This window comes from Struthio camelus, chromosome 7 (genome assembly GCF_040807025.1).
Source record: "Struthio camelus isolate bStrCam1 chromosome 7, bStrCam1.hap1, whole genome shotgun sequence".
Taxonomy (NCBI): Eukaryota; Metazoa; Chordata; class Aves; order Struthioniformes; family Struthionidae; genus Struthio; species Struthio camelus.
This window is the reverse complement of record NC_090948.1, coordinates 10,218,621-10,237,527: the sequence shown is the minus strand read 5'-3', so window position 1 is coordinate 10,237,527 and position 18,907 is coordinate 10,218,621. Positions and strand designations below refer to the sequence as shown.

General features: G+C 44.3%; 1 protein-coding gene across 5 annotated transcripts in view; it reads left to right on the top strand.

Annotated features, from left to right (window-relative positions):
- Nucleotides 1-18,907, top strand: part of VWA2 (von Willebrand factor A domain containing 2) — a 35,671-nt gene that overhangs the window by 16,232 nt on the left and 532 nt on the right. For 4 of the 5 annotated variants that reach the window (XM_068951660.1, XM_068951657.1, XM_068951656.1 and 1 more), the window contains exons 5-13: nt 570-679; nt 6,700-6,894; nt 7,283-7,416; nt 8,220-8,352; nt 10,012-10,067; nt 12,523-12,630; nt 13,446-14,027; nt 14,376-14,927; nt 18,174-18,296. In XM_068951660.1, coding sequence (XP_068807761.1) covers nt 570-679; nt 6,700-6,894; nt 7,283-7,416; nt 8,220-8,352; nt 10,012-10,067; nt 12,523-12,630; nt 13,446-14,027; nt 14,376-14,927; nt 18,174-18,296 — 1,993 coding nt within the window. The remainder of the gene's footprint in view (nt 1-569; nt 680-6,699; nt 6,895-7,282; nt 7,417-8,219; nt 8,353-10,011; nt 10,068-12,522; nt 12,631-13,445; nt 14,028-14,375; nt 14,928-18,173; nt 18,297-18,907) is intronic. The other variant, XM_068951659.1, reaches the window with a different exon arrangement.

Sequence of the window (18,907 nt, the reverse complement as noted above, 5' to 3'; positions counted from 1 at the left end):
CTTTTCATCTCTGACCATGTCACATTCCATAAAACTTCTTGTAAGACTTGAGTGAAATATTTTGGATATCCTGCTCCGTACAGGTTATTTACTCTGTATATTTACATTTTTCAGGCATTTTCAAATAGAGAAAATGTTTTCAGAGGAAGCAGTGGAAAAATAATTGCCTTGTGTTGCCTACTGTGCTCAATGCCAGAGGGGGCTCCTTTTCATAATGGAAATATTTACATGCATAGTGCCTAAATTATTTGGTGTAAAAAGTGTTATTTATAAACTTATTACTGTCCTTGAGGCTACTAGTTCCTTTGAATGGATAAATACAGGTCTTGAGCTTGCCTGTAACTGCAGCAGAGGTTCCCGTGATGTTTGCAGATGGACTTTTTTGCCTTATATGTAGTCTGAATAAGCAAGTCTGTGGTGTGAAGAAGTCAATTGAAAATGCCAGTAGCTCAAAGTGCAGGACAGTGTTTGTCTCAAAACGATTTAGTGTTCCCAAATCTGTAAGTTGATCAAAAGAGCAAAACTCTCCCAGGGACCTTTCTTTCATACTCTTTAACCTCTTCTTTTAGGTCCGCGTGGGAATGTTACAGTTTAGCTCAACTCCTCACCTTGAATTCCCACTGGATTCGTATCTAACTAAACAAGAAGTGAAAGAGAGAATTAAGAAGACTGTATTCAGGTTAGCTTATTTTACAGCTCTTCTTTTTTGGGGTTGTGAATGGTCTTTAGCATGAGAGCTTTTTGAGGTCTGAACATTTCCACCAACGTGATATCCCCAGGAAGGGAGCTGAATGAGCAGCATGTGTCCGTGAGATCTTTAATCCACAATCTGCTAAAAAATACATCCTGGTCTATTTTTGTTTGTGAAGGTTGATATGCTGTGCAAAGAAAGTTTTCAGTGTCCCACTATAATGACAGCATAATGACGGATTAATGACAGCATAGGGGAGTCTTCCATACCTTTTCTGGCAGATTTTTCTGGCCCTTCATGCAAGGATGTGGGTTATATCCTTCCTCCAGCTGACAGAGAAGAGCTAGGCCAGCTTCCCCCAACAGAGCTCTTCAGGAGTGCTTCTCAGTCATTTCTGGGATTACTCATGAGTGACATACTCACAGATTCAGTGAGTTGGCCTTTTAGAGGGAAAACTAGGTGTGGCATTTTCACATGGCTGAGCGGAGGCAGAGCAATGTGTATTTTTGTTTTTCAGTGGTTACATCCTCCTTTGTCCTATGTGGTAGTGAAGAACTGCTAGTTCCCTTGAAATCTGTGCCTGTGTTTCTGCTAAATTCATGAGGATCAGATTTTCAGCCAGAAGCCTTTTTTCTTCACAAATCTTGAGACTTGGATGTCTCCCCATGACCCCAGGAAATGGTGCCAGAAGGCCAAAGAAACAGTGTCTCTGAGCTTCTCAAAATCCAAATTTTTTTTATCTCTGAGAAATACATTTGGATCTACAAAGGACCTGACAACCATCCCAAGTAACACCTAACGTTTTGGTGATAGACGAGCTACCAGTACAGCCTGCAAGTGCCTGTCCTTTCTTCTGATGTTCTGCCTTAGGGTTAAGGGTTAGCTCAGCATTTCTCAGTGGATGTCTGCTGCTCTCAGCATAATGTACATATTGCAGGTAAATTTGTCCACTTCTGACTTTTTCAAGCAAGATTGACTGGAGTTTTTTGCATTGCTTTTGATAACAGTTTTTCAAATCAAGAAAACCTCTTGTATACTGTTGCAGAGAAATCTTATCAGAAAACAAGGTACACTCCTATTTCTTTGGCTACTTAAAAGTCTATGAGAGCAGAGAAAGTGAAGCAGTGTTCAGTATCTGGCACTGAAATTACTTGATGACAACAGATGGATGCTAAAAGTCGAATAGAAATAATGACCTTGCGCTCAGCTGTTTCATCTAGTTTAAATGAAAAGCTGACATTTCAAAGTAGATAAAATTGTTATGGATGGATTGCAGGCATTTGGCTTCTGAAAAAAGAGCGTGTTGGACGTTTTGGTTGAAAGCCTCCTCCACGTGATTCCGATGAGCCTTGTTTTTGCCAGTGAGGCATTTCCTGAATTAAGTGCTCTGCTCTGGGCTCGGAGTTGTGAGCGCTTGAAAGAATGCATTACCAGACTGAAGTGAAGCTTTTATGATTCATTCTGAGTCAGGTAATCTGTCTATTTGTAAATCTCATCCACCTCTGTTTGTAAATCTCATCCAAATAGCTTTTGAATCCGTTGGCCAGTTTCAACCAAATTTGGCAGTTATCTCGGAAGATAAGTTTCTTACAAATTCATTTATTGCAAGTCTGTGGCTGGTTACAGGATAGAAACTTTCTTAGTGCTCTTTCTGAGGAAAGGCAGCAGGCAAAGCCCTCATCTCCTCTGGTATCAGAACACCCTTACTGGAGGAAGGCCTTAAACATACATTCACTGTGTCAAAAGCCAGTGAAACTCCAAATACAAATCCACAAGAAACTGAATTCAATAAACTTTGGGGCATAGAGACTACTTATTAACTTTCTTTAATCCTCAAGACTCCCATGAGCACAGGGTATTGAGTTCATCAAGATGTAGTCATCAAACCGAATACGTACAGTACACTTTCCCTCATGCACACCACTTGTCACTAAAGCATCTCAATATTTAATGCCTTAACCTGTATAAATAAACATTACAATGCACCTGCAACTTAAATGGATAACAATATCATTGTACGCATACAAGGGAGGCTGAGTTGACTTGTAGGTTTTGGAGGGATAAGGGGACTTTCCTGTCATCCAGCTACCTGCAGAAGTTAACCAAAAGGGTTACACAGTCCTTTCTGCATCAAAACCAGATCTTGAAGCTGTCGAGATCATGCCCTAAACTGGGGTCACCAGTTGCCTGAGATGGAGTGTGCCAGTTTACCCAGCCCGGAATCCAGTTCAGAATCCCAGGAAAAGAAATGCCACACACAACAAGACTGATAACAAGACTTCTTTAGCTATAGCAATCAACTGATGAAATCTCTGCTAGTAAGCATTTGAAACACAGCGCAGTATTCATTGGATATGGACAGCATGGACAGAAATGGAAACATGTTGATAGCTACTGACATTTGGTCAGAGGAAAAACCTGGCTTCTGGACTGTGAACAAAGTCCCCGAGTTTATTTTGAAATGGTGGAGCACAGAGAAGGACATACCTTAAGAAAGAAGTTCAAAGTGAAAGGGCCTGGCAGGTACTGAATTAAAAAGCTTTTGAGAAAATCACGAGGGTAAACACAAAAGAAAAAATTTGGGTATGATCAAATGTTTTCATAGAACAAGCAAATGAGCTGTTAAAGCAAAGGAAAGATGCTCAGAGAGCAAAGGGGAGGGTGTTTGCATCAGCACAGCTGAAGGGGAACATTAGGCCTCCGAGAAAGGAATGATACTTCCTTTTTGTTTCCCCTTACTTGCTTTGGATGAAGATAAAAACCTAAAAGGCAATCACAGGAAATGATTTATAGCACAACTCCTTGGACAGAATTAGAAGACAGGTGGTAATGTTTCCTCTGATCTAGCGGCTTAATTATGACAAGGTCTGGAACATGTTCCCAGTGGGCTGGGCTTTCTCTGGTATCAAATGTTCAATCAAAGATGGCATGTTACAGAGCTCTCACATTGTGCAGTTGGAGAACTACCAAGAAAAGAAGAGGGAGATTCATGTCTACTCAGGATATAGCCCTCTGAGATAAACCATTGCAAATGTTTAACCCTCCAGCAACAAAAAAGACTTAATTGCTGTAGGCAGGGGTTGACTACAACAGCTGAAGAACTTCAAGTGCAGATTGCCCTTAATTTTTACAGGGGATGAGATGATTTTGCCCAGTGTGTTGTGTTGCAGTGAGGTCTTAGTCTAGTGATGGCCAATTTGTGGCTCCTGAACCACGTGGGGAATGCCAGTGGTTGAACTGAAGCTCCAATCGGTTGTGTCAAGTGGCTGGTAGCAGGGCTATCTGGGTAGTCTAAGCATCTGAGCACAGGAGGAAGCTGGTGAAATCAGCCCCAGCTGATTCCCCAAGTCACCTTGGGATCCAGCTGCTCAGTCCACCAAACCTCACCCTGCAAACAAGGGTAAGACCATAGCCATGAGCCATAGGCAGGAGCCTAGGAACCATCCCCTGCCTCCTCTCTGGGGTCTTTGTCAGGTTACTTATGGCTCTACCTTAAATAAGTCTTTGCTGTTTGACTCATAATGTGATCTCTCCTGCCTGCCTCAGCCTGGCAGAGATTGTCATTTCATATAGGTTGCATATCGGCACAAAGTGCTTTTCCCTGGAGGGAAAAGAGCGGTCACTCTGGCTGCAGAGTGCACCCAAGACACAGAGCAGCTCTCTGCAAGCAGGCAGGGTTACAGCCAGCATCTCTGCACCATGCTAGGGTCTCTTTGGTAACAGCACAGTGGATGTGAACTGGGAAGGAGCCCCTCTTTGCAGAGACTGGTGAAAATAAAGCAAAAGGAATAAAAAGGGGAGTGTTACATTTACAACAAAGATCCAGGAGGGGAAGGACAAGTTTTGGTTATTTGCATGAGCTGCACCATTTTTGCTGGTTGTTATCTCTTGATAGTAAGCTCTGTATGGCAGGGACCATCCTTCTCCTGTGCTTATAAGTCTTAACTTCAAATGACTGTTACAGACAACCACTCAAGACTGGGCCCCATGTTCTAGGTACTGTGAAAAGCACTTTGTGCCGATATGCAACCTACCTCTCAGATAGCCAGCTCCCCTCACACTCAGCAAATCTTATTCTTTAATCATCTCAAAAAAAATATTAGTATCTTTGACTAACAGCATTCTCTGGCAAGCTGTGCCTTATTTTCTACTAAGATTGCATTCAAGGTTCCTTTTCCTTGGGAGTTATTGCACAGCTGCAAGGCTTAAAGTCTGCCATTCCCTAATTCTTAGCCATAGCCCATTTTGCCATGTAATTTATACCACCACTGGAATATGCTCCCTTTGCACCTGGGTCTTGGTGTGAGTTTAATACTTTGCTTCTGTGAGGATAGCTGAATGTTAAACTAATTGCTTTCTACCTCAGAAATTTCCCTTCCCCATGGCAGAATTCAAGGACTGCCAAAATATTGAGGCAGCTGGCTCCTTGCATCTCCAGGAACTGCTTTTGTAGGATTACGCTAGAGGGGGAGCAGATGGCTTTGTGGGGAGGAGCCTGGGTTCAGCTCTCAAAACTGCCTCAGTTATCTTTGGTCCAAGATGACACACTTAGTTTTTCTATTTTCAGAAGTCAGTTTACACACGCTTCCATCCAGCCCCCGGGCCACCTTCTCATCAGAACAAAGCCCATCAATCAGCCCTACAGTGTGGGTGGGTATGCGTAGATTTTCAGAAGACCTTGTCTGCAGCTTTTAAAAGTCTGGCCTTTCATCTCTTGGTATCCCATTTATTTTGTAAGCAAAGGATGGCCGGACTATCTTCATCCTGCTCTCTGAGTTGCATGTGTTGGAATAAATTTTTCAGAGCAGAGGCTCCCCTCTGCTCCGTGGTAGTCCAGACCCCAGCCCAGAGGGTGCTCCCAGTTACGTCCAGGACTTCAGGACAACACCACGGTGCGGGCATTATGGTCACTTTGGTGTCTAAGCTGGAAATGAACTGAAGTGGATAATTTATTCTGTGTATTTAATAGCCTTACCCTTCCAGGTGATCCAGTCTCCAAAATTCAGGTGGCAGGAATCAGAGAACAGGATGGCAGGCCAAAGTAGGGTACTGGGTCTACTGGTGCCTACACCAGCAGCTGGTATGTCTTCCCTATCATACCAGTGTTGCTGGCGAGCAAGCTAGCGGATGAGGGTATTGTTTTTGATTGAGTTTAGCTTGGATTTAGAGAACTCGAACATCAGGTGGCTCTTTTTAAGGTTTACTTTGCTAGCATAAAAGGTACTGCTGAAGCCCTGAAGAAAGAATGCCTTGTATTTGGTCCTCCTGACTTCCCAGGGATATGCTAAGAAGCTCTCAGCATTTGCATTTTCAGGAGCTTTATTACAGAACGAACAAGTGACTTTTTGTGGAAATCAAATTAACTAGAGATTAACTGCAGACTCCTGACCAAGTTACAGGCTGGAACATATAGCTCCCCTACCCTGACTATTTGTCTGAGAATGGCAGAGAAACTCATGGAGGGAAAGCGACTGTAGGCAACAGGAGTGTATGACCCATTTATACGTTGGGAGAAAGAAAAACGTTTTGAGATGCTAGTCTTGTTCATTTTGTCCATTTGTACTGTATTTCTGGTTTATTTCCAACGGGACTACAAGGCGTTGGTTGCTAACCAGCTGTTCCACACAACTCTTAAAGAAATGACTGTGTCCTTCAGATGGAGAAACTGAAGCAATCAAGTCATTTGCCCAAGATATAAATAACATTCCAATGTTCTACAGCTCAGTTTCCTGTTTGGCTTGCAGGAATGCTCCACCAGGGGCTAGGAGTCTTCTGGAAACAACTATCAGTTGAAGAAGGGGGATGTAAGGAGAGGTAGATGGAACATATGGATGGGAAGATGACAAGAATGACAGCATTAGGCAACTCTGGATGTGTTGTGTGGCAACGTGCAGAAATAGGCTAAGTTCCCTGCTACCAGATGGTAGAATTTAGAAATCAAACGGTAAATTCAGTAACCGGAGAAAAGTTTGATTCTGCTTTTCCAACTCTATCTCACTTCTTTTTAGAGGTGGGAGCACAGACACAGGTTTGGCTCTGAAATACATTCTCCGCAAGGGATTCCCTGGTGGCAGAAACTCGACTGTCCCTGAAATCCTCATCATCCTTTCAGATGGGAAGTCCCATGGCAACACTGAAATACCTGCAACACAGGTGAAGAAGAGGGGGACCACAGTTTTCGCAGTGGGAATCAAGTTTCCAAGGTAGGAAACTCTCTCGCAGAGTTGAAAATGGAGGTCCAGCTAACCAAATGGCAAGACCTGGTCAGTGAGAGATGGTGGGAGAGGTCTTGAGCTAGACGTGAATTTTTGGGAAGAGAAAAGGGGAATTTGGGGTGTAACACAGGAGAGGAGAGGCACTAATCTAGTGAGTAGCACAGAAGGACCAGAGTTGGTAAAGGAAGCTCTTCTATGATTAGAGCTATGCTACTGTTGTAAGACTGAACATGCCAGAGTCTTGAAACTGTTTGAAGTGTGTCATATTTTTGTATCAGCTCTCTGTTTGCTGCACGGGGTTTGTTTTGATGCTTAGTACCTTGGGTATGACTAAGGGTCTCTTTATACAAATTGTTGAAGTCCCCTTCGTTGGCAGGTGGGAGGAGCTGCATGCACTGGCTAGCAAGCCCACTGAGCAGCACGTGCTTTTCGCTGGAGATGCTGCTGATGCTGCCAACGGCTTTTACAGCACCCTCACCGCCTCTACTGTCTGCAACGCCCCGTCTCCAGGTAACCCCCCGTTCTGCCTTCACCTTCAAACCTGCTTTTTGAAATCTGACCGTGTCTCTGAGTAAGAAAAGGTGAAGCGGTGTTGGAAATACTTGTCTAGACTCAGGAAGGCTGAAATCCCTGTGTTGGAGCAAATAAATTGGAGGAGCCAGGTAGCATATAGCTGCTCTGCAGACTGTGTTGTGACACCAAACGAACCAGGTCACCTCTAACTGAACTTATAGGGGAATTAGTAGGTGTTGCACTCTGAGATAATCTGTTTCTGGTACCCAAATGGGATGGCTTGCTTGCCAACTACCTCTTCTGCAAGCTGCAGGACCCTAAATCTTTCTTGATTCACCCTTGAAAATGAGAATATTGGTCGTTGCTCATGTCATGGATGGTAAAGGGATAAACACAGTCATCTTAAACCTTCTGAGGGACTTGGCTATGTAATAAGGGAAGGCCACTGAGGGCTCATAAGAGATAGTAAAGTTACCCCCATGGGTCCTAGAGTGATCCAGAGGTAGAAGAAAGCTGAGAGCATGAATGCCTAAGGCAGTGGTGGAGCCTGAACTCAGCGGTGCAAGTTTTACACTGAAGCAAAGAAGGCTAAAGAGTGAGTACCCCAGAAGGCGGGGTAGGCTGGCAAGTTTGTCGTTCTCCTCTGGCGTCTCACAGAGGGCTCTTGTTGAGCTGTCTCGTATGCTTGTTGGCGGGAGCGTGAGGAAAACTAACCTGGTTGTAAAAATGGTGCTCCACTCCCTCATAAACTTCGTACTTTGAGGCAATTGTTTTGGAATTAGATTTTCTTTTTGCTACAGGCTGCAAAATTGAATCCCATCCTTGTGAACGCAAGACCCTCGAGACTGTGAAAGAGCTGGCTGGAAACTACGTATGTTGGAAAGGTTCAAAGCAGCAAAAGGCAGTGCATGCTTCACTGTGCCCGTTTTACAGGTGAGATGGGCATGCATATCTCTAAAAGTGAGCAGGGCAGAGAGAAGTAAAAGATAGTAATGAGGCTTATACCTGACCGTGACTCTTTACTGAGATAAAAAGCCCTAGGAAGACTGAAGGAAACACAGTGTGTAGGCCTAGGAAGGGGCAATCCCTGCTCTGACAGCTGGCCAATCTTAGAGGCGAAGGGTAAGCTGAGGAGCTGAGACACAGAAGCAGAAAATGATTTCCCCAAGAGGCCAAAGAAGTGAGAAATGGAATTGGGGTTATGTTTCATGCCTGTGGAACCAGGACGCTTTGAGGCAAGCGCCCTGGCATACGTGTTTTGTTACCTATTCTGTGCCACAGGGGGTTTCTAGGTCTGGCTTTCTGTGCTGGTGCTTGCTCCATTTTCATCCATGAATCCTTTTTTCCTTTCAAGGAAGCCCTTTCCTCTGTTTGGCTGGTGCGAGATGCTTGGGAAGGACTGTCCTATGGAAAAGCTTTAATCATTGGCAGAAAATAACCTCCACTCATAGGGTGGCACAGCTGGAAGCCCACAGAGCATGTCAGGCTTTTCGAATATCCTCACTGCAGTCGGTACAGCAGGAGAAATGCTTTTAAAATGACCTGTGAAGGGAAAGGCAGTTTTGTGCTCTTTTTGCTCACAGCTGATCAGAAGAGCTGAGTGAACCTGGTGCTGTACAGAAACTGGCAGGGGTGGGAGGAGGGTATTCCTCTTTTGAAGAGATGCCTCATTTGCTTGTTTTAATACCAGGCAGTCAGATGCATATCTGAAAAGTGGTATAGATTTGGGCTGTGCATTGATGGCCTGCTGGATACTGGGGGATGACTGTATGGACAATTTCAGACGTGTCTGAATGCCTGTGAGAATTTCCAAAATATGTGTACCTCAGAGTCATCGCTGCAGCAGAGCAGCCCTTGGCTTGCTTGTGGCATCCCAAAAGTGATGGTTTTACCCACAGCTGCGATGAATTTGAAACTAGAGCACTGGAAAATTAGTAGCATGCAGAAGCTGCAGGTATTAGAGAAAAAGAAACCTAGTTCCCTGGGATGAGAATTTAAAGCAGAAATCATCTCGCTGTCTGGAAGCACCGCTGGTTTTTACCTTCTTACACGTGGCAAACACACACTCTTGCTTTAGAATTGTTTTTCATGTCACCTTAAGTCAGGGAAATAATAGTGGAAGCTGAAAAATCCCACTGGAAAGCACAGCTGAGAATTTCTTCCCAGTTTAAACTTTGCTTGTCCGCTAGCCATTACAGTTGTATCAGTTGGAAGCCAGAATTAACATTGAATAAGAAATTCTGACCACTGTAAAGTTTTCTTTTCATTCCAAATTAGCGCAAAAAGTTTAAAACCTCTATAGCAAATAAAAAAAATCATTTGGAGCCATTGAAACACATCTGTAATATTTAAATGTAAAATGTTAAAGTAAAATTCAAAAGCAAAAGAATTTGATGAAATCATATTTTTTCTTTTGCCGTCCCACTCAGAATAGACATTTTCTTATGAAATATTTGTTTTGAAAAATTACCTTTTCCAGGGAAAACTCTTCCCATTGAAAACTCAGTGAGGTCAGCCTTGAAAATAACTTGTTAATCTTTATGTTCATGGTAGGTTTTATTCTCCTGTTTATTATTAATCTTCCTATTTCAGATGGAAGAGAGTCTTGATAAAACACCCATCCAGATGCTTCCGAACAGTATGTCCAGGTAGGACTTACTTTTTTTGACTTTTTTTTTTTTTTTTTTTTACAATACAGAAGAAGTAATAAATAATGAATAAAAAGATGGGATTTTACTCTCACTTCTAAAAATGCTGCTCCTAAGTGAGGGATTGTGATCTGTAACACGAAGTTGATATTACATCATAGTTTGTTGTGTCACTGTTATTTATGACCATAATTCTTCTGGATTAAAATATCTCCCCATGGTTTGTCCTGCCACTTGAGGAGCTGTTCACTCCTGACTAGCTCATGTTCCTGGTGACCAAGGCTCCTACGGCTCCCTGATGTCTGCAGGGAGTTAATGTTGTCCAGCTAAGGGACTGTGGGATGAGATGCCTCCATCCATTCACTTGGTACTGTGGGCATCATCAGTTTAGCAGGGAACCTGACATTTAGTAATTATCAGCCTCTTTTTTGTGACTGCACGGAAATACTTACAGTCTTTGAGTTCACAGTTGACCCCCTCTCCTTGCTTTTTCAAATGACAGTGGCTTTATCTTCTTTGACAGTACCTCCTTCGTTAAGGCTCCGTGTTTAATCCCCTGCTTTGGAGAAGATACACAGTTTCTTTTCTCTTGCAGACTTCTGTTGCCATGAACATAGTGTATGAATTAAAGGTTGGTTATTGAGAATGAAATGGATCACTTCAGAATTATTCTACTTATGCCATTAACATATGGCTCTAGAAGCATATGTTAGGGTATGCCCAGAATAGGGTAGGAGGAAAAATGTTCAGTAACGGTGCAAGAAACAATCAGAAACATGGCTTTTGTCAGGAAGTGCTGAATGCCTGAAACCAAACATCCTGTGAAATTCAGTCAAGTGCAAGAAGGAATTTTGGTGAACTCTTGGGCTTCCTGCCAGGCAGCTTGGATACTTCGCCCTGCAGGCTCTCTGCCAGCCTGGGCCGGCAGTCTCCCCCAGTGGCACCATGCCTGGGCATGAGGGCTCCCTGGTGTCAAACCAGCGCTCTCAGGACCCCAGTTTCCTTCTCCCAGGAACCTAGACTTGAGCCAGGATCCAGACTCCATTGGGAAGCCCTAAAATGGCCAGGTAGCGTCTGCCATCCTAGTATACTGTTATGTAGTGTTATCCCGTGATACAGACTGTTATTGACTTTCCAGGTGCCTGAGCTGCTTTCTCCTGGCAGGCAGCAGGCAGGTCTTCTGGGACGGACAGAGGCCCCCACTGCCGAGGCAGACAGCAAGATGGGCTCGGGGAGGGTTGTGTTCTTCTGCACCAGTTCACGCGAAATCTTGAATTACAGCTGATAACATCAAAGAATCTTCAAAATAATAGAAAATAACCAAGCTTTGAGTAAAATGAGGATAAAGGAGAGAAGGTTTGTGTGTGCCTCTCGTTACACTGCTGTCACTAATTTTAAATAGCAGCAGCTTGTCAAACTGTATTGACTCAGGTGGTGCTACATTTAAGCATGAGCCTTTAAGGAGCCAGCTTGCTTTATTCTGAGTGAAACTGAACATTTCAGTGATGCTATTCCCATGTGCCAAACACCATGACCAGAACTGTTTTACCTTAACTCAGTTTTTGTAGGGTTTGGAACAATGTATTTTGCTTTAAAAAATCTGTGGTTTACACCTTTTTAAAAATTTAAAGATCATAGAATCCCATATCCCTTCAAGTTTTGACATTTGAATTCAAAATTTGGTTCGGTTTCTCAGGGAATGTCTTAGAGAAGTCAAACGTTAAAGAAAAATACAATATGCTGAACCTGCCAACCCTTAATGATGCAAATGCACCTTGTCCAAACAAAATATGAGCAAACAAAATTTGTGCTTGTCCAAACAAAATATCAAGAAACCAAGTTCTGGTTCCTACTTTGTTAATGTAAATCTAGAAGAGCTGCATTAACTTAAGTAATTATTCTATATTTGCAGAATGCAACTTCACTGGCATTATTCCAAAACAGATGAAGTAAGGTCAGAGTCTGACTTGTTTTCTTCACAGCTGTCTATCTGAGAGCCATCCCACACTGTGAGGTGGACAGTGTTGAGGAGCAGACAGTGAACTGAAACAGGGCTATCAAATAGCACTTGCTATACAGACTCCTTAAATGGCTGGAGCTGCCTGTATGGGGGATGGATTCATTCAGGTCAAGCAAGTTAAGTTTAAAAAGTTACTTAATGTGATTTGTCTTTTGCAAATGCACTCTAGCAAATCTACAGAAACCTGACAATTTTGCTTTGCCATCTGTTACCTGCACAGAGAAATGCCTGGAGACCTACCAATGACAATGACATTGCCTTGGAGTTGACTGAGGGCGCACACAGCCCTGCATATGCTCAACTCTGCCCATGATGGGCTGAAGTGTGAGCCCTTTTCGATTTATGACAATGTTCATGCTGAAACATGAACATTGGGATGGGAAGGGACACATTCCCTGCTGACTCGCTGTCTTTTCTGTCCCTGATCCCATTTAGACCCTTGTGACTCCCAGCCATGCCAGAACGGGGGTACCTGTGTCCCAGAGGGACTAGACAAATACCACTGCCTGTGCCCAGTGGGGTACGGAGGAGACTTCCACTGCGGTAGGTGTGAAACCTGCATTCTCTCTCATTCCTTCTCGGTTGTGTCCTGCCTTTATAGTGCCCATTGCACTGCCATACAGATGGTTGGGGTTAGGCTGTAGCCTGCCTTTGGGCTTTATTCCAGCATACTGGCTGAGTTTTCTCTCCCTTTGGTTTAACATCACTGACTAGTCGCTGACAGGCCCGGTGACTCCAACTTGCTGCCTACAAATCTTATGGATATGGGGAGCACCTCTACAGAAAGTCTCCCCCTGGTGTGTCTAACTTCATTTCTGAACACAAGCACCACAGGAGCAGCAAAACAAACAGACTGGGAGAGATGCAGCAAAAGGGTATGTGTTGGCTCCCCTTCTGCACACACCAGCCCAGAAGGGGCTCCAGATTTGGGGATTCAGTACAAGAAACCTAAGAAGTTCCTATCTTAAGAAAATGCTGAGCACTTACTTCCCCTCAAATCAAGGCCCTTTAAATGGTCTCAGATTGTATCAGATGAGGACTCTCTCCTTTCTCCATGATATCCTGACACTCTGAGTGATCTCCCCAGAATACTAGAAGAGCAGAGTTTTCCATTTGAAATACCAAGAATCCCCTAAATACTTCCTGTCTCTTAAGAGGCTTATGTGGCATCTGACCAAAATAAAGAGCATTCCTGGCACAGCTGTCCTCCAGCTCATGCAATGCCTGGCAAACCATTTAGCTCGCTAGGCAGAACAGGCCTTCACCATGTCACAGCACTTCCAGCAGGCCCCAGCTGAGATGCCCAGCGTGCTTGCCTTTTTGCCCTGTGTACAACAATTTACTCTCTCCCTTTTCAGCACCAAAGCTGAGCCTTGAGTGCAGTGTGGATCTTCTTTTCCTGATGGACAGCTCGGCGGGGATCATGCTGGAGGGATTCCTGCGTTTCAAGGCGTTCCTAAAGAGGTTCCTCCAAGCCGTGATGGGCTGGGACTCACCAATGAATGTGGGAGTGGCCCTGTACGATACTGACGTCAGGATACCCATTGAAGTGGGGCAACACAAGGATATGGTCGGTCTCATGAGGAGTATTGAGGCTTTGAATTTCAGTGGAGGAGAAACTCTGACAGGCAGAGCCCTGCGGTACGTTGCACAGCATGGCTTTAGGAGCACCCCGGTCTTTGCAGATGTGCAGGATGATCTCCCACGGGTGGTTGTCTTGCTCACTGACTCCAAGTCTCAAGATCCAGTGGCAGAAGCAGCTAAGTATGCAAGGGACCAAGGTCTCTTCCTGATCAGCATAGGCAGCAGCTTCCTGAGAGCAGAGCTGGTTGAGGTGACTGGCAATCCAAAGCAGACAATCATCTACTCCAACCCCCAGGATCTGTTCAACAAGATCCCAGAGCTGCAGAAAAGCATCTGCAGCATAGACAATCCTGAAGGTAAGGAAGGCTGTGGTGTGTGCACTGTGGGAGAATTTTGTCAAATCACAAGCAGGTGTTTCTAAACTCTGCTGAGGAGAAGGTAAAAAAACTAAATGTCTTTGTTTCCCTTGTGTTAATCGTGGATCTAGGGACTAAATTTCCATTGCTGCCTTTTATGATGGAGCTGTATCTGTTAGTGATAAAGTATCATAGATTGCCCTTCACAGTTAATGATCGGCAACAATGAATTTTGCCTAGCATTTGCCCCACACCTGGTTGGGGTTTTTTTATTTATTTTTTTTATTTTTTGCTCAAAAAGGAGTATATATGTTCTGAAAAATACAATGTTTGCACTCTTTAATCCAGGCTGCCAGGCTCAGTCCCTCGATTTGGTGTTTGCAGTGGATGCTTCCGCTGGGGTTGGCCTGGAGAATTTCCTGCAGCTGAGAGACTTTGTCAGGAGCAGCTCTTTCCACTTCAGCATCAACCGGGATGTCACCCAAATTGGCCTTGTGGTTTATGGCAGCAAAGCTCACACAGCGTTCGCGCTGGACACCCACACTAGCAATTCAGCTCTTCTCCGAGCCATTGACCAGCTGCCCTTCCTTGGAGGCTCAACCTCTCCTGGCAGTGCCTTGCTGCATATTTATGGTGATGTGATGACTGTGCAGAAAGGAGCAAGGCCTGGTGTCCACAAGGCGGTGGTGATGCTCACGAAAGGAGGTGGCATGGAGGACGCAGCTTCCCCAGCTCGGCAGCTGAGGAACAATGGCATCTTGGTGTTTGTGGTTGTCATTGGAGATGCACAGAGGGACATGCTGCTGAGGGTTGCTGGGTCTCCCAACTACCTAGTCCACATCTCCTCCTACGAAGACCTGCAGCATTATGAAGACCTTATCATTGAAAGAATCTGCGAAGGTAAGAATGTCCCATCCTCACTGCCTACACTGCTGCCACTAGCTGGTTGTAAACCTTGTGAAACAGGAGTAGAGGGGACTTTCTTTTGTAACCCTTGTGATCATAGATTTTCTGGTGCTTTATAGAGCAAGTTTGATATTATCATTTACATTTTACAGATGGGGAATCCATGGCATAGATATCTGGTGACTGCCTAAAACAGTCCTGTAGCAGCAGGAACCGGCTTTCCTAAGATCCAGGCTCCATGTGACTGACTCTTCCCAGGCCTGTCAGGTCTAGGTTCTGCATTCACTGGAAGTGCGAGAAGTTTGTTTGTTTTCTGATATTACTTTAAACCTATATAGTTTGCTGTGCATTATTGTATCCCATGCAGTGTTGTTAGGAGGTTTAAGGGGATACGTTTCCACAGCTAATGGTGTTGGTTACAGGAGTAAGGGTTCTGCTGCCTCCTTCAACAGGTTTGTGCTTGGGTGTTTGCAAAGGGATGGATCTGAAACTGCTCCTTCTGCCTTATCACTCCTACTTCTGCTTAGTGTCCCATTCATGAAGTTTTCATGTAGGCCTTGGATTTAATCCTAAAAGCGGAATCTGTCTGACCCTGAAGCCTGCAGACTGTTAAGTAAATTGAGATCCTGAGACAACTTGTGATTAGTTTTGTTTGCAGGACCTTATTCTTATCTCCAAAGCATTCAAGAGGTCAGAGGTTTTTTACTCATGTTTGTGCTAAAAAAGTGCATTTTCTTCAAGGCTGCAAGTCCTGAGGACCTGTCCTCCACTGCAAAAAAAATTGTGACTGAAATCAAGTTTGAAACACTTATGTGCTAAGTGTAAGTGCTTTTGTTTGATTTAAGCGTGCTTTTCAGAAAGGTAAACAGTCCTGCTTTGCAGACATGAGTGGTGGAGAAAGTGCTTCTAGTGGCTTGTTACCCCAGCTAGTCTCTCCCCACTTAAAAAATCTACGTCTTATTTCTCATTCAAAATAGCCCAAGTTTAATATCTAGCTATTTAGTCTTGTTAGGTTTTAGCCCATGTGTAAGATCAAATGAAACGACAAGCTGAACTGTGCTGTGAGTTACAGCACAAAGATCCTTTTTATCTTTTGGCCTGACCCTGGCTCTTTTAGGGTTAGAAAGAACTAGAGAACTGTCTCTTCTGAATGAGAAGTCAGCCTCCCGGCAGACCTTTGCAGACAGTGTCTACCTTGAGCTTTTCAGTGTGCTTCTATTGCAAGGGTATTTTCAGCTGTGTTATTATAAAAACAATCTACTGTTCCATGAAATTAACCACAAGGCCATGGATGAAGGGAAAGAGATGACAAGGTTCAGTGATTCAGGGTAATAACATATCATTTCCTGAGACTGAATTACTGCTTTTATTTCTTGTGCTGGTAATCAGTATTTGTACTGTATGGGCTGGGTCCAAGGATGATGTACAGATAAGCCCTTCATTCAGTCTTCTGCTCTGAGTCCAAGACTCAGTAACAGAATCATTGTCTGTGACTTTTAAAAATTATGACTTGTCATAAAAGTATATGGAAAACAGACCCTGGCTCTGGACACCTAGAGTATTGCATTTATTCTGATGCCTAGTCGAAAAGAGACCAGTAAAAAGTGATCCTGGAGTCTAAAAGAAAAGACCATAAACGTTAAATAAATATATGATATGTCAGTAATGGAAACACAGGCTCCTGGGATCACCAAAGAGTATAATCCCTGAAGTGAGAGAAGCTTATTTAAGATGATACTGCCTTAACAGCAGGCTTAGAAAAATGATACCTGGCTGAATAGCATGATTCCCCTAAACAGGGAACACTAGGTTACACTGCGGGGTAGTCTCGGGGGGAAGTGATAGTTGTACAGGGTGTTGAGCAAAGAATGGGACCCAGCAGAGCACCAGGAAAAGCTCTCTGTGGAGTATCCATAGCCTGGAAGCTGAGCTGTGGGTCTGTGAGATCCCTTCTGCTTTCACTGCCATTGTCTCTACCACCCTGTGATGAAAGTGAAGGCCTCCTTCCCTGGAGATCCACTGTCAGGTAGGACCCTGCCTGGGATATCTCAAGATGACAGAAATGTTGAAGCCAAGTTGCGCCCATAAAAAAATCAACAAGAACTGAAGACTGGGATCCCTCAGACCTAGGATTTGGCTATCGAGAAGCTGAATTTCAATGATAGTTTTGCCTGTTTTAGGTGTAGGTTGAGAGTTGATGTGCACATGTCAACATTATCTCTACAGAGAGAGCGAGAATAAACTGCTGCATCTACAATAATCCTTTTCATGAATAGGGGATAGAATTTGTATTTTTTTTCCGTCTTCCTCCTTTCTGAATTTCTCTGACTCCTTTTGATACTGGAGAGCAAAGGGCAAGGTTAGAAGGCCCAAACACTGTACCATGTAGATGTTCAGTGAAGGGACTGCACACCCTTAGCAATGCTATGGCAGAATTGCCAAAAGACTTGGAAGCAGATCTGTTGAGGATGCTGCTACTTAACCTAACATACCCACAGCAAGGCATCATGAAACACTCCCAGCACTGCTGACAGCTGTGGTCTGCTGCGTTAAGAGGGTATGGAAAGCTGTCATATATCCACAAGAACAGAGCTAATAACAACTTGGGTTATGGTTGCAAGCTTTTCTCTCAAATCCACTAGAAAGAGGACCAGAAATCTTTCCTGCGTTGTTTTCCACTCGTGACGTCCCTGCTCCAGCTGACTTGTCTCTGCTCCTCACTGATGTGACCTCAGGTCCTCTCCAAGGGTGAGAAAGGGTGGGCTCCAGCTGGAGGAATAGTATTTGGGATTGTAAACTGGTTGGAGCAAGGGATGTGTCTTGCTCTGCTTTTGTGATATCTGGACCTGAGGGGTTTAGAGATCATTGTGTGTTCAATGCACAGCTCTGAAGATGCTCTGTTTTGTTGTTCTTTGACATTCTGCCAAATGGGATGTCATTCTTCTGAACTTTATTAGGAATATTAGCCTCCAGATCATCTATCAAAGTTATTCTCTTCTTCTTCTTCTCTAAGTTAAATGTAGGTGAGTTTTGTCTGCGAAGACGAGGTTGTGGGCTTGCCTCCTCCCCCCCGTATTAACGTGGTTTTCCCAATCCAGAAGCCCCAAATGACATTTTCTGAGGCCTGGAGAATTTAATTACTGTCATTTTTGCAGAAACCTGATGGATGTGGGTTTCCAACAGAAACCCGACGCTCTGTAGGTGTGCCTGAGCCTGCCGTTCTGCTTATGTTTGTTGCAGAAGCTAAAAGCCCCGTGAACCTGTGCAAACCCAACCCATGCATGAACCAGGGCGTATGCATCCTCGGGCCTGGGAGCTACCGGTGCGAATGCCACGGCTGGGAAGGACCCCACTGTGAAAGCAGTAAGGCTCAGCAGATGGTACCTGTGGCAGATGTCATCCATTCTGCCCAGATCCTCTCAACTGTTCCCAAATCTGGGCCTCTCTTTTGCATGGGGACAGGGCGGTAACTCCCCGATAGCTGTTTAGTGACTGGGCCTTGATGCCCACATGGTCTCCATCTCACTGGAAGTAGAGAGGTGATCATTTCTGAGTGAATACGTGCTCTGCCCAGGCCCTGCTGCATTAGGGGAAATGAGGACATCTCTCAGGAAACTGCGTCCTGTCTTACACATTCACAAAGCAAGTTGACTCTGAGGGAAGCCCAAAAAGGTCCTAATGATTTTGATACTCTTCTTCCACTCTGCTCTGCTCCCCTTCTCCATGGACCTTGTTAGAAGACGCTCTCCTTGCCTTGCTCTGGGACTGGCCTAATTTTAATGGGAGAGAGTTGTCTTTTCTTGGAATTGTGACCCTGTATTCCTATTGTCTTCCAATACCTTCTATGGTGCAAAAGCCTCCCGTTGCTTTTCTCCTTCCTCTTCAGCAATATAGCAATGGACAAGAAGTGGTAACCCTCCAGCTCCCCAGGGCTGGCCCTGTGCCCACAGTGGGAAGGTCTCAATTAAGAAAGC